Source organism: Chrysemys picta, chromosome 3, assembly GCF_011386835.1.
Source record: "Chrysemys picta bellii isolate R12L10 chromosome 3, ASM1138683v2, whole genome shotgun sequence".
Lineage (NCBI taxonomy): Eukaryota > Metazoa > Chordata > Testudines > Emydidae > Chrysemys > Chrysemys picta.
The window spans coordinates 183399450-183413076 of record NC_088793.1 but is presented as its reverse complement, the minus strand read 5'-3'; the positions used below and the strand labels follow the sequence as shown (position 1 = coordinate 183413076).

Below are 13627 nucleotides of genomic sequence, written 5' to 3'. Positions count from 1 at the left end.
CCTAGTGAGATTCTCTTGCTAAATCTCTGGTCACAGACTAAACTAGCTGCTAATAAATGTTGTATTGTTGAATTGTATGCTGTACATGCCTGCCTTTGCAAAACTTCTATATGCTTTGAATGAAGCTTTGTTTTTGTCCTTTTTAGGAGAGAGTACCTTTTTTGTTGAGCTGAGTGAGACTTCCAGCATACTCCGGCATGCAACAGAGCATTCCCTTGTGCTTGTGGATGAACTAGGTATTCAGGCTCTTTTAATAAGTATGGGGAATAAACAGGGAAAACTGGAAGTATTAGTACATAAGCTAAATTATGACTTAGTTGACATCAGAGTTTGTGGATAAATCTCATGACTGGAATATTGGTATAGAGGGGCATAGCTTGTTCAGGAATCCAGATGGGAAAAAAAGAGAGGTGGTGTTGCATTATTTATCAAGAATACGTATCACTTGTTTTGAGGTCCAGAAGGAGGTGAGAATAGACTAGTTAAAAGTCTGACTGGGTGTTTAAAAAAAAAAAAAAAGAAGATATCATGGGAGAGGTCTACTGTAGACTACCAAATCAAGACTAGGAGGAAGAGGCATTTCTAGAACAAATAGCCGAGTCTTGTGTTTTGGATATTTATGGGGGACTTTAACTACGTCTGTTGCAAAATTAATATAGCAGCACACACATTTCAAGAACTTATTGGGGACATTTTGTTCCAGAAAGTGGAGGAAATAATTGGGGGGGGGGGGGGGGAATAGCCATTTTAGACTTGATTCTGACCAGCAAGGGAAGAATTAGTTGCAAATCTGAGATGGTAATAAATACATCAGGAGTAAGAGAAAGATGAAGGAAAACTTAGGTCCTCTCCTTAGAGAGGAAGAGTTAATAACTGTTGACATAAAGACCGATTTGTTTAAGTCTATTTTGTTTGTCTTCATGAAAAAGGTTAATGGTGACCACATATTCAACACAATTAGTATTAACAGTGGGGAAGAAACACAAGCCAAAATATATAAAGAACAGGTTAGAGTATTTAGATAAATTAGATGTATTCAAGTCAGGAGAGCCTGGTGATATTCATCATAGGTGATACTTGGAGGAACTAGCTGAAGCAATCTTGGAACCCTTAGCACTTTTCTTTAAGAACTCCTGGAGGACAAATGAGGTCCCAGAGACTGGAAAAGGGCAAAAATCTTTAAAAAAGGGAACAAAGAGAACCTGGGAAATTATAGACCAGTCAGACTAACTTTGATATCTGGAAAGCTACTGGAACTCATTATAAAATAATTTGTCAGCACCTAGAGGATAATAGGTTATAAGAAATAGCAAGCATGGATTTGTCAAGAACAAAGCATGCCAAACCAATCTAATTTCCTTAGACAGCATTACAGGTGGGGAAGTTGTAGACATGATATATCTTGATTGTAGTAAGAACACTAGGGAAATGTGACTAGATTGAATTATCATAGAGGCTACACTTTTGGTTGAAAGGCTGTACTCAGTGTTGTTAATGGTTTGCTGTCAAACTGGGAAGATGTATCTAGTGAAGACCCACAGGGGTCAGTCCTGGGTTGAGTATTAATTCAGTATTTTCATTAATGACTTTTGAGAGAAGAGTATGCTTATGAAATTTGCAGATGACACCAAGTTGGGAAGGGTTGCTAGCACTTTGGATGACAGAGTTAATTGACTTTGACAATTTAGAGAATTGGTATGAAATCAACAAGGTAAAATTCATTAAAGACATGTGCAAAGCACTACTCTTAGGAAGGAAAACTCAAATGTCCAATTACAAAATGGGAAATAACTGGCTATGTGATAGTACAGCTGAAAAGGATTTTGGGGTTATAGTGGATCACAAACTGAATGAGTCAACAGTGGGATACAATGGGAAAAAAGTCTAATATTCTGGAGTTAATTAATAGGAGTGTTTATATTGAAGACGTGAGGTAATTCTCCCACTGTACACCATACTGGTGAGGCTTCAGCTGGAGTCCAGAAGAGAAAACAAAAATGATGAAAAGTTTAGAAAACTTGGCCTATGAAAGAAGGTTAGGAAAACTCAGCTTGCTTAGTCTTGAGAAAAGAGGACTGAGGGACCTGATAAGTCTTCAGCTCTGTTAAGAGGACAGTGATCAATTGTTCTACATGTCCACTGAAGGTAGGACAAGTAGTAGTGGGCTTATTCTGCAGCAAGAGAGATATTTAGAAAAATCTTTCTAAAAATCTAACTTAAGTATAAGGATAGATAAATTCTAGAATAAGCTTCCAAGAGAGGTTGTGCTATAAATTCCACTGTAGTTGTTTTGCACTAACTTCCCTGAGTAGACAAGCTGTTAGTAATTTAGGGGGCTCTATTTCAATAACATGTATAATAACTTGAATTTGGCTTAAGTTATCTCTTTAAATGCTGGGTTGAACTCAGATTTTACTTAGTGTCTAGAAACGCAAGTTAGTTCGTTCCACTTTGGATGTGTGAAGGATTTTCTTCTTCTCTTGCAGGAAGAGGCACAGCTACTTTTGATGGTACAGCTATAGCAAGTGCAGTTGTTAAAGAACTTGCAGAAAATATAAAGTGTCGCACGCTTTTTTCCACACACTATTATTCATTAGTAGAGGACTATTCACACAGTGCTGCTGTGCGACTGGGCCATATGGTATGTATAAACTGTTGAACTTCAAGGAAAGGTATTTGCATCACTTTGGGAAGTGGGGTTTTTATTGGTAGGCCATGTTCCACAATGTGCCTAGAGCCTCAGTTTTCTACCTGTAATCAAAAAGGGTGTCCTGAAAGAAGGAAATGTCTATGTACACTAATCTAAAAGTATTGGATAAACTGCTTTTATGACTTTTTTTTTTAAGGCATGTATGGTTGAAAATGAGAGTGAAGATCCAAGCCAGGAAACTATTACATTCCTCTATAAATTCATTAGAGGAGCTTGTCCTAAAAGCTATGGTTTCAATGCAGCAAGGCTTGCTAATATTCCAGAGGAAGTTATTCAGAAAGGTCACAGAAAAGCACAAGACTTTGAGAAAGTTACACTCTCACTGAGACTGTTTAGGTAAGTTATTTCCTGAATTTATTTATTTAAAAAAAAAAAAAAAAAAAAAAACCCAAAAACTCAGGTGCTGTGCTATGTAGAGAGGGATTAAGTGGCTATGCTAGAGCACAACAGAAGGAGGGGCGGGGGTGAGGGGAAGTTTTCCTCTTGGCTCCTAGGGGGAGCCAGACATTTTCTCAAGGTTCACCTATGTTATTTTTAGAAGTATGCCTTGGCTAGATGTTAGGTGCTACATGACTTCAGAGAAACAGTAATATGTTTAAAATCATAAGACTATCCTTTAAAAATTCATATGAAACCTATCAAGTATCTGAATAAAAGAGTAATAAAATACATCCTTAGACATTAAAAAACCACTTCTTCAAAAATAGACTAATTAAATTAAGTGGTAAAACTGAAGGCAAAGGAGGGTTAGCCCCTTATTTTGATTAATTGCCTGCCAGAAAAACTCATGATCCATCCTTAAAAAGGTGGAGACTGATTTACCTAGAAAACATATTACTTAGTGAAGAACTTACTAGATCTCTTTTACTAAACATAAATGTTACTTAGCAATGTGGACTAATTTTTCCCCCCCCTTTAGGCACCTTTGCCTGGTGGCTGAGAATGCGGCAGGAGATAAAGCTGTTCCTAAACTGATGACTGTAATCAATAATCTGTAAGATACAGTAACAAGTGTTAGAGTGGTGGTTTTCTCGCAAAGATGGTATGCAGACAACATGATGATCTAATAAACTTTATTTTTTAAAAATGACCATTTTTCCATTTTCTTTCCTAGGAAATTAAACCCTTTTAATTCTTACCTACCCTCTACATAATGGTTATTGAATACTCCACAATATATTAAGTCTAGATGTTATGGTACATGCATACACTTTCAGGCTGTTGATTACCCACTGTCACCAATACACATAAATGGAAAAAAGCTATGAAACTGTATTGAGCTGTATATATACTTGTCTCAGCTTCATTATAGCAGGAAATTGCTGTGATTTCCCACTGTTGATATAGGTAATGTCCAGACTGTTCAAAAAAAAACTATGAACAGAATAAAATACAAGCTTGTTCTGAGGAGACTTTCTAATGTGTACTTTAAAACATAGTAAAACTTTCATTCACAAAACTTAGTTACATGAGTACTTTGTTTTATAGTGCATTATTTATGATAGGAAGTCTCATTAAAACACTTGCTTTTTGTTAGGGTGATTTGAGGACAGACTGTTGCTGGGGCAGGGAAGGAGATTATTTTAACTTTTTCAAAGGATACCAGAAAAATTGCTGGATATAATTTAAGATTAGTGTTTTCTCTTTCATAGAAAGAACGTACATACTGGGACATGAGTACAGTTACAGCAAGTCTAGGTGTGCTAACAAAACAGGACACATTCAAGTACAATAAGATTTTTTTGCTTGAAATTAAAAACAAACTACATGAGTAAAGCATTTAAAATCATATTTTTCAATCTGAGTAAATGTTAAAAAAAAAATCAAAAGAAATGCAGAAGTGCTAGCTCACATTTTACCATGTTACAAAAGCAATTGGTACCCATGTCCATAACAGCAGCAACAAAGAATGCTGCTTGTCTACAGAATAGTACTACTGCAAATTTGACTGCATTTCAATGCTACTTGTAAAAACACCAGCTTTTCAGAAGTTGGTATCTGTACAAAATTGCAGCTTATTTTCTTCACTTCTGTCCCTTCAAGAGTCTTTGTTTACACAGTAATGCTAAAACGCCCAGTTCTGTTATCCTGAGTCAACATATTGCCACTTTCTTTTTGGTAGGTTGAGCTCCATAGTGTCAACACCTTACACATCCATTTTTAATACAGTCTCTTTCTGCAGAAATGGGCAAGTATAATTTCCTCCAAAAAAAAGTTTAACAGTTATGATATTAGAATGGCAGGACTTTTTTTTCTGAAAGGAATTTAGTTGTGCTGCAATGTATTAGATTCTATAGGTGGAGCAGAGTCATATAGTGTATCTGTATCATGGGTAGGCTCTCCAGCTAGCGTACAGGGATTAGACAGTGTTCCAGCACCACAGTCACAGAAAAACCTAGAAGAAAAAAATTATCTTCAGTAGGAGAATTAAACTTGCTTTAAGTCTGAATGGTAAAACTGCTCAGCCAAAGTATTCATTCTTGTTAACATACCTATCGTGTCTAATAAATTCTACATCATGTCCTTGATGGCACTTCTTAATGCAGTTCACACATATGGCATTACGATCTGTGGTGTTACAAGTGTGACATCTAAAGTAAAATGGAGCACATTAGGCATGATTTGAAAATGGACAGGTGCTAACAGGCACATCTGTAATTGGCAATGTTACGCACATAAAAATACCAACCTCCTTGTAGAAGTAATGTTCTTAATAAAAAATCAATCATTTTTATATTACATCTGAGTACTTAACTTGCAGACTCTAGAAAATAGATCTAAGTTGGTTCATCATTTACACTACACAGCTTTCTATTTAATCACTTATATGCTAGAGGGATGCTAGGTGAGGGAGATTACTATTTTTTCTTACCTTTCATGACCTACAACTGTTTATAAATTTGTTACCTGTAGAAGTCATGCATGGGGTAGCTGGTGTAACTTGATATCTTATATAGACACTGGCCTCTACTGACAGCCTTTTCTATGGCATCTTGATTGTTCATTATTTTGTTATCTGTAATAAAAGGATAAACTATCAGATAATTAGAACATTCCTTTTAGGTCTCACCTGCCTCATCCCCCATGGAATACTCCTGGGGAAATTCTTGTGCACACGGTATTTTCAAATTCTGCATTTGTCAAAATAATATAATCACACCAGTTTCAATTACATTTATTTCAAAATACCTGTTGGCAAGTATGTCTAACAGTACAGACAACAAAAAAGATTAAGGAAATGTTTTTTGACAAATAGATTCCTTAACTAGACATATTAATACAGAACTTTGAGTAATAATTTATTTAAATTACAATACAGAACCGTATTTCCTGCACCCCCTCAGAAGCAGTGCAAAGGTTTGGGGGAGTCAGGGTAACGGAGGAGCTGAGGGAGAGGCAAGTAATTGCTGGGAAGGAGCCTGGGTGAGAATTTTTGGGGGGGGGGGGGGGGAGGGAGTACAGAACAAGGTTTTTGGGGGGCAGAGAGGGATTGTTAGGGAGCTCTCCCCCCATGCATACCCTGGCTGATCCCTAGCCTCTCCCATTCAGACAGATACATCTGCCCCTGTCTCCAGGTGTCCCTGCATCCCCATGTGTTCTTTTGGCCCTCCTGTCCCTATGCATCTCTGTGGCCCCACTCAGCCCCCATGTGGCCCTGCACCTCCACACCCATTCAGCCCCTACCCCAGTCTGTCCTCCCTCACTAGCCCCTGTCTGACCCCCCCCAGCAGCCCCATGCTGTCTGTCTCCCACCCTGGCCCGACAGGCGCTGTGAAGAAGGCAGACACTTTCTCTTTCCTAGCTGGCCAGGAGCTGCTGCTCTGTTCTAGTGCCATAGCACCCTCTGATAGGCAAAAGGCGGAACTACAGCAACTTTCTTGCAGAAAGTTTTTTCTGCACAAAAAATTAAAAATATGTGCAGCTCGTTAATTATGCACAGAATTCCCTGTGAGTAATGGAACTACAGGAACAGGTTGAGTTCTCCATGTCAGAATTTTAGGCTATAGTTCCAGAGTTTAAGTATTCCTGATAGGTAAACAACTAAGCCATCCCTTCTAGATTCCAGGTCAGGGTTGCTGTCAGATTAGTAGGCCAATTGATAAGGCTGCTTCTGCATACCTCAGGGAATGCACAGCAGAACTGAAATCCTCATTGAAAGTGAGACAGAGAAAAACACCAAGCAGCTCTAGTCTTACTTCTTTCAGTAGTACCCACAGCCCTTATTGACCAAGGTTTCACACCTATATTCTAGGAAGCAGACTATTTCCCCTAATTTTTCAAATAAGGTAACAAGTTGTAAAAGGTTACTTCCAGCAGAGCTGGGAATAGAACACAGGTCTCATCCACTCAGTCCATCTATACCCATTGTTCTTAGCAGTAGGCCATACTTTCCTTTAGAACCAAGCACAGACCCTAAGAATCTTGGTACCCAAGTCTGCTGTCTCACAACTAGCTTTATAATCCACTTGCAAAGTGGTGCCTCACTAGTGTTTGGTTCATAGCTACTTACTTTACAAGTCTGTTAAAGTAAGTTTCTGAACCATACTGGCTACTTGTTTTCACTCATGTAGCAAGGAGTTCTGATTACAGGAATTTAGTATGGTCTTTCAAATTCCCAACCAGAAAGAATTAACCAATATCAAAACAGTCTGAAGAAGGATTAACTCAGGGGTGGCCAAACCTGTGGCTCTTTAGAAGTTAATATGTGGCTCCTTGTATAGGCACTGATTCCAGGGCTGGAGCTACTGGTGCCAACTTTCCAATGTGCCGGGGTGGTGGTGGGGGTGCTCACTGCTTAACCTCTGGCTCTGTGACAGGCCCTACCCCCTCCCTTGAGCCTGCTGTGCCCTCACTCCTCCCCCCTCCCCAGAGCCTCCTGCACGCCATGAAACAGTTGACAGGAGGTGCTGATCACAGGGGCTGCCAGTGGGTGGGAGGTGCTGGGAGCAGGGGGGGAGGGGCCGAGCTGATGGGGGGCTGCTGACGTAGTACTGTGGCTCTTCGGCAATATACATTGGTAAATTCTGGCTCCTTCTCAGGCTCAGGTTGGCCAACCCTGGATTAACCGATGAAGTTGTCAATGGAAAAGGCTATAGTCTGCCAGGGAAAATTTAGATACAAACAGTAGTTTTCATTTTATTCCCTTGGAATCTGCAGTGCTTTAAAGGTGTTCCAGCTATTGGTTTAACTCTGAACAAAGCTCAACTTATTTCTTTTAGATGAAGTTTTTAGGTTCAGGGCAATTTAAAGTGTAATACTGCCAAAAATGAGACACTGGGATATGACAAATTCTACAATACTGAAGTCTCCAGCATGCCATTCATCTTTAAGAAATGTCATATGTAAACAAATATGCAATATAAAATCCACACACCTTTCATTGTTACATTGACACCAGATGCCAGAAATAAGCCTCCAAAACGGTTGTTGAAAATCTGATTGCCTTCTAATGTTGCAGTTGCATGATTTGTTATTTCAATACCTGTATTTGGGGGAGGTGAGGTAGAGAATCAAAGCTTTAGTGTGCATTTTATACCTTTTTCAGCAGCCAGATTTACAGTTAAAGCACTTAGTATTTCCTACTATCTGTCAGACAGTCATTGGCAAAATTACTAATATCTAGAAATTGTGCTGTGACTGACCGAGCTAAAGTCCAAACATTCCCACTGCATCTCTTCATAGAGGTAAAGCCAATTTCATGTTTTCCAATTAGCAACTAATAATCAAACCACTAGTTTCTCAGATAACAGAACAGTACAACTGGCCAAGATTTTCAAAAGTGATGTTATGTTTTTAGGTGCCCATCTTGACCTGGTTTTCAGGAACTATACACTATCTGAAAAGATATCAAGTTGGGCACCCAAAAAGTCTGTTGATTAAGCCCAAGATTTTCAGAAATCAAACTCTTTCAGGTCACTTGGCCAGAACTCATTTTGGCAGCTCCCCAGCAGTACACAGAAGCAAGACCTTTTAAAGGTCTTCACAGAAGCTTGCTTTTTCTGAAAGACAAATGGAGAAAACTCAAGCATGCAATTTCAATTGATTAGGATTAAAGAACTATTATAGCACAATTTCTAACAAGCAGCAGTGTATGAAAGTCACCATTATTACAATAAGACTTAGTATTCCTATTCAACTGATTCCATAAAAAAATACAGATTTCAATACTTTTGATGCCTTCCACGCAAAGTGATTCCAGAATCTCAGAAGTATGTTGCTAAAATTGTCCTTGCTCTAAAACAGGATTAGTGATAGAAAATTCAAGTCAACTCTCACCAAGTCAGTAACATTTACATCCTGATTGACTTTCAAAAGAAAATTGTGAACAGTTACTAGAAAGTCTGCTATGTGATGAGATAGAAACTGCATTATTTCCTGACAATCTCAGAGAATGCTGCAAAACTGGCATTTTCACAATTCTAAAATCCCAAATGATTTCTAGAATATAACTATAGAATATCTCACACTGTTCAAATGAATAATAATCCTAGCTGTAGAAAAGGACTCTTGCCTGTTATAAATACTGAACTAAAATCTGTAAGCTCTAACCCTTCAAAATATGATTTAAAGAATACAAACCTGCAGCAAAGCCATCAAATATTCGATTTTTCCTTAACACAGGGTGACTGTTGGTGCTGATGAGAACACCAGCTTGAGCATTCCTAAAAATATCATTCTCTTCAAGGAGACCTACAACAGAACCAACAACAAACACCAGATTTAAGGCTAAGCATCATTGTGTTTCTCTTTATAAGCAATTTGTATGATATTTTACTCATAGTACCAATGGTTTCAATGCCAGTGATGGGTATTCCCAGGATGAAAGGATTAACAGGATATTGGAGATAATACACATCATCCTTTGAAAGTTATTCTCAATTTATATGCATCTAAGGATATTTAATACAACTAGGATTTTCAGTACAATGGGGAAAACATGGGACCTATGACCCACAATAAGCTCGTAAGTAATACACCTAGACTAGTGGTTCTCACCCAGGTGTACACGTACCCCTGGGGGTACATCAACTCATCTAGATTTTTGTGTAGCTTTACAACAGGCTACATAAAAAGCAGTAGCCAAGTCAGTACAAAATACAATTTCATATAATGACTTGTTTATACGGCTCTATATACTAATACTCTGAAATGTAAGGTTTCAGAGTAGCAGCCGTGTTAGTCTGTATCCGCAAAAAGAAGAACAGGAGTACTTGTGGCACCTTAGAGACTAACAAATTTATTAGAGCATAAGCTTTCGTGGACTACAGCCCACTTCTTTGGATGCATATAGACATATAGATGGATGCATATAGACATAGGCTGTAGTCCACGAAAGCTTATGCTCTAATAAATTTGTTAGTCTCTAAGGTGCCACAAGTACTCCTGTTCTTCTTTTTTCTGAAATGTAAGTATATTCCAATTGATTTATTTTATAATTATATGGTAAAAATAAGAAAGCAAGCAGTTTTTCAGTAATAGTGTGCTATGACACTCGTATTTTTTATGTCTGATTTTGTAAGCAAGTAGCTTTTTAAATGAGGTGAAACTTTGGGGTACGCAAGACAAAGACTCCTGAAAGGGGTACAGTAGTCTGGAAAGGTTGAGAGCCACTGACCTAGAGGCTACTCTATATTTAAGAAAACCAAATCTGTCAGACTTTGTGCTCTGTTCTTTTTTCTACAGCAGCATTTGGTAGTCTCAAAGGAGAGCATAATTTTTTGACTGGTACTTTGCCGCTGCAGTGCAGCTCAACTCAAAACTACATAACCTAAAATTAAAGTTTATAATCCACAATGAAGGACTACCCACCTAATTTCTTAATAAGATATTTTCCTTTTAGTGGGTAGTAGGGGAAGTCTGGCTCTTTCCAGATCTTTGGTATTGACAAAAACCATACTTTTAAAAACAAAAACAAAACCCCCACAAATCCAAGATCTGAGATCTTCAATTTGATGGTTACATCAGACCTTTTGTCCTTCAGTTAAATGGCAAAAAAGTTACAAATGTAGATCGCACGTAATAAGGAAGAAGTCTAGCCTTATAGAAGCAGTCTGGAATAGGCTTCCTGGATGAGGTGAATTATTCCTTTGCCTGTTACAGTTTAATATTACAGATTTAACTGATGACACTAAAAAGCATCAGTACATTTTAAATAAATATTTTACTACTTCATAAAGAAAAATAATCAAATTTCTAAAGAGCAATTTAAAAGAACTATATCTTAATCTGAAATTAGGTTATAATCCAATATATTTAGTGTATTCTAATGAGGAAAGAATGCTACCTCTGCCCCCATTAAATATACAGATGCCCCCATCTCTTCCATCATGGATTTTATTTCTTCTTAGTGTAGGATTACTGTCTGTCTTAATCCATACTCCAGCCATTGCATTATCAAAAATTTCATTGTCTTCTATAAATCCAAGCCCTATAAAAAAAAAAATTCAACATAACTGTCTTTCTAATAACCATGTTGCAAAGCATCTTAAGGTCTGAAAAAAATGAAAGAATAGACCTACCAGAATTATAAACAAGAATACCACCATTCTGACCTCCCCAGATTTTGTTGCGCCTAATTTTGGGGTTGCTTCCAGTTCTACAGATAACCACAAGCAAATGAATTATTAAAAAAGGTTTCCTAAAACTAAACATTTAAAATACATCTGAAAATTGGGAAAAAAATAATACATCAATCACATCAGCGTTCTGTAGGTTTACACATCAGACCCCATGTAAAAATATAAAAGACATTGCTTGTAAGCCTTTAGAAATCCTTGATTGCTTACTTGGAAACAAATAGACTTAAGACTTCACACTATTATCAACGGAGAAAGAAACTGGAGATAAAAGTCAGTATCCAGATTCTCCTGACAAGAATTCCTCCCCTTGAATTGAAATTAAGAACACTAGATTTAAAAGGATACCCTCCTCCCCCAGGGTAAATTTTAGAAACCGAATGATAAGGAGGAGTAAAGAGAGAAATAAGGATAATACAATAAAATCTCTTTTTATATGTAAAATGAAAACACATATTACCTTATTTGAACCCCTGAGTACATGTGATTATAGATGTCATTGTCCTCTAACACTCCATGTCCATTGTCATAAAAATAAACACCAACCTGACATTAAAAATAAAATAATTAAATTAGAAGTAAGGAAGAAGTGTGAAAACAGTATTTCTATCACGCAAAACAAAACCCACCTGTTTCCCACTATGTATTCTATTTCTCCTCAATACTGGAGTACTTCCTGTTGTCACCCAGACTCCAGCCAAAGTATTACTGTAAACTTCATTTTCTTCAATAACACCTTGTCCTTTTTCATGCTAAATACAAGCAAGATAAGTCGAAGATTAAATAAAGTAGTCTCTTGCAAATATTGGCTTTATGGCCTTTTTCTTCTTGTAGGGAAAAAAAATTGCTTTGTCCAGGTGTGACGTCCTTTCTTATGGTAGAAGTTTCCCAGAGTTCTCAAGTTACTACCATTTTTAAAAGCATTTTGTACTATTCATGAGACTTTATATTTCTGAACATTTTAAGTGTAAAAACAGATTAAGTATTTCTCGTTTTACATCTGATTTACTACTTGAGATTTCAAGGGTTTGTACTGAAGTTTAGAAATCTCTGCTGGGTTTTGCTAGTGGAGCTCTGCACTCAACTGTGTGTGCTAGGAAACCAGGTTCTAATCTTACATCCAGCATTGTCTATTAAAAATAAAATAAGTTATATAAATTATCATGTTTCTTCCTTAAGGCATATAACAATCTTTACTGGTGCATTTGTGTTTAAAATTAAAGCAACATTAGACTCTGAGGGTCAGATAGTAAGACAAATAATTATACAATTCTAGTCTGAGAGTTTCAGTTCATTTTATATAACCCTTGGTTTCACATGCTAGAGACTTAAATTCTAGTCTTGACTTCTAACTTCTCTGCGTACTTTTAGTAACACATGCCAGCCAGCTTGTGGGTGGGGAGATAGGAATTTTGCCAGTCTAGTGATAACTGTGAAATGCTCCAGGTTTCTAGATTTTAAGTCTACATGATGTCAAATTATTACCAAAAACTGATGTAAGGTAAAAAAATTTTTTTTTTAAATTTGCTATTTTGCTAGCTAGCTCTTTTAAAATTACACTGTAGAGCAATGTCTTGAATTTAAAAGAAATATTCTAGCTATATTTGCCAAAATTAAAACAAGATTAATTGTAATTAGGTGAATCTATCTGTAGAACGTAAGAAACTACTTCAATCGAAGTATAACAAAACAGAAAAGGAAACTTTAAATGTTTACTTTAAAGTTTAAGTGTGTATACAAGGCATTACACTTCCATAACACCCACAGAAAATACTACCTAGCAGAATTTGCACGCCTAGACTCTATATGTAGTTAGTACTCACCACATAAATTCCACCATGTTGGCCATCATGAATCTTGTTGTGTCGAACAATGGGACAACTATTTGTTCGAATCTGAATTCCTGCTAATGCATTACCTATTGAAAGGAGTCATACTTTAGGAAAATTTGGCACACACAATATAAAAAGTCCAAGATGCAATAAGGTAAATGTATAAATTTACCATAAATGTCATTTCCTTCAATAAGGCCTCTCCCATCACCAAAGATGTAAACTCCACCTTGATTCCCATTAAAAATTGCATTGCCCCTAAGGAACAAAACCACACGTTACAAAACTATGAAAGTAAGTTACACTGTACCATATAATCTAAACATATATAGAAAATGTACAAATATATGTGAAACTTACCAGGTTTTGAAATCTAGAATAATGTCAGGATTGCAGAATTTTAAGAAACTATATACTTCTAAAAATGTACTGTATGCATGCAAATTAAAAATATAATTCCATTGCACCCTGACACATACATGTCATTTTTATATATGTAGGAATGTTAA

General features: G+C 36.9%; 2 protein-coding genes across 13 annotated transcripts in view; one reads left to right on the top strand and one right to left on the bottom strand.

Moving 5' to 3' along the window:
• MSH6 (mutS homolog 6) overlaps nt 1-3800 on the top strand; it is a 29447-nt gene extending 25647 nt beyond the window's left edge. For all 3 annotated transcript variants that reach the window (XR_010600245.1, XM_065590753.1, XM_005308051.5), the window contains 4 exons: nt 147-236; nt 2487-2641; nt 2847-3046; nt 3630-3800. Coding sequence is in view for 2 of the 3 variants with exons in the window: in XM_065590753.1 (XP_065446825.1) it covers nt 147-236; nt 2487-2641; nt 2847-3046; nt 3630-3708 (524 nt within the window). In the remaining variant the exon portion in view is untranslated. The remainder of the gene's footprint in view (nt 1-146; nt 237-2486; nt 2642-2846; nt 3047-3629) is intronic.
• The window catches only part of FBXO11 (F-box protein 11), a 186846-nt gene continuing 176988 nt past the window's right edge, over nt 3770-13627 (bottom strand). For 8 of the 10 annotated variants that reach the window (XM_065590754.1, XM_065590755.1, XM_065590758.1 and 5 more), the window contains 11 exons: nt 13291-13376; nt 13110-13204; nt 11916-12038; nt 11747-11832; nt 11230-11306; nt 10995-11138; nt 9290-9400; nt 8085-8192; nt 5618-5726; nt 5203-5301; nt 3770-5105 (listed from right to left, as the gene is read on the bottom strand). In XM_065590754.1, the coding sequence (XP_065446826.1) occupies nt 4976-5105; nt 5203-5301; nt 5618-5726; nt 8085-8192; nt 9290-9400; nt 10995-11138; nt 11230-11306; nt 11747-11832; nt 11916-12038; nt 13110-13204; nt 13291-13376 (1168 nt within the window). In that variant the 3' untranslated portion in view covers nt 3770-4975. Of the gene's footprint in view, nt 5124-5202; nt 5302-5617; nt 5727-8084; nt 8193-9289; nt 9401-10994; nt 11139-11229; nt 11307-11746; nt 11833-11915; nt 12039-13109; nt 13205-13290; nt 13377-13627 lie in introns of all 10 variants that reach the window. The other 2 variants (XM_065590759.1, XM_065590763.1) reach the window with 1 other exon arrangement.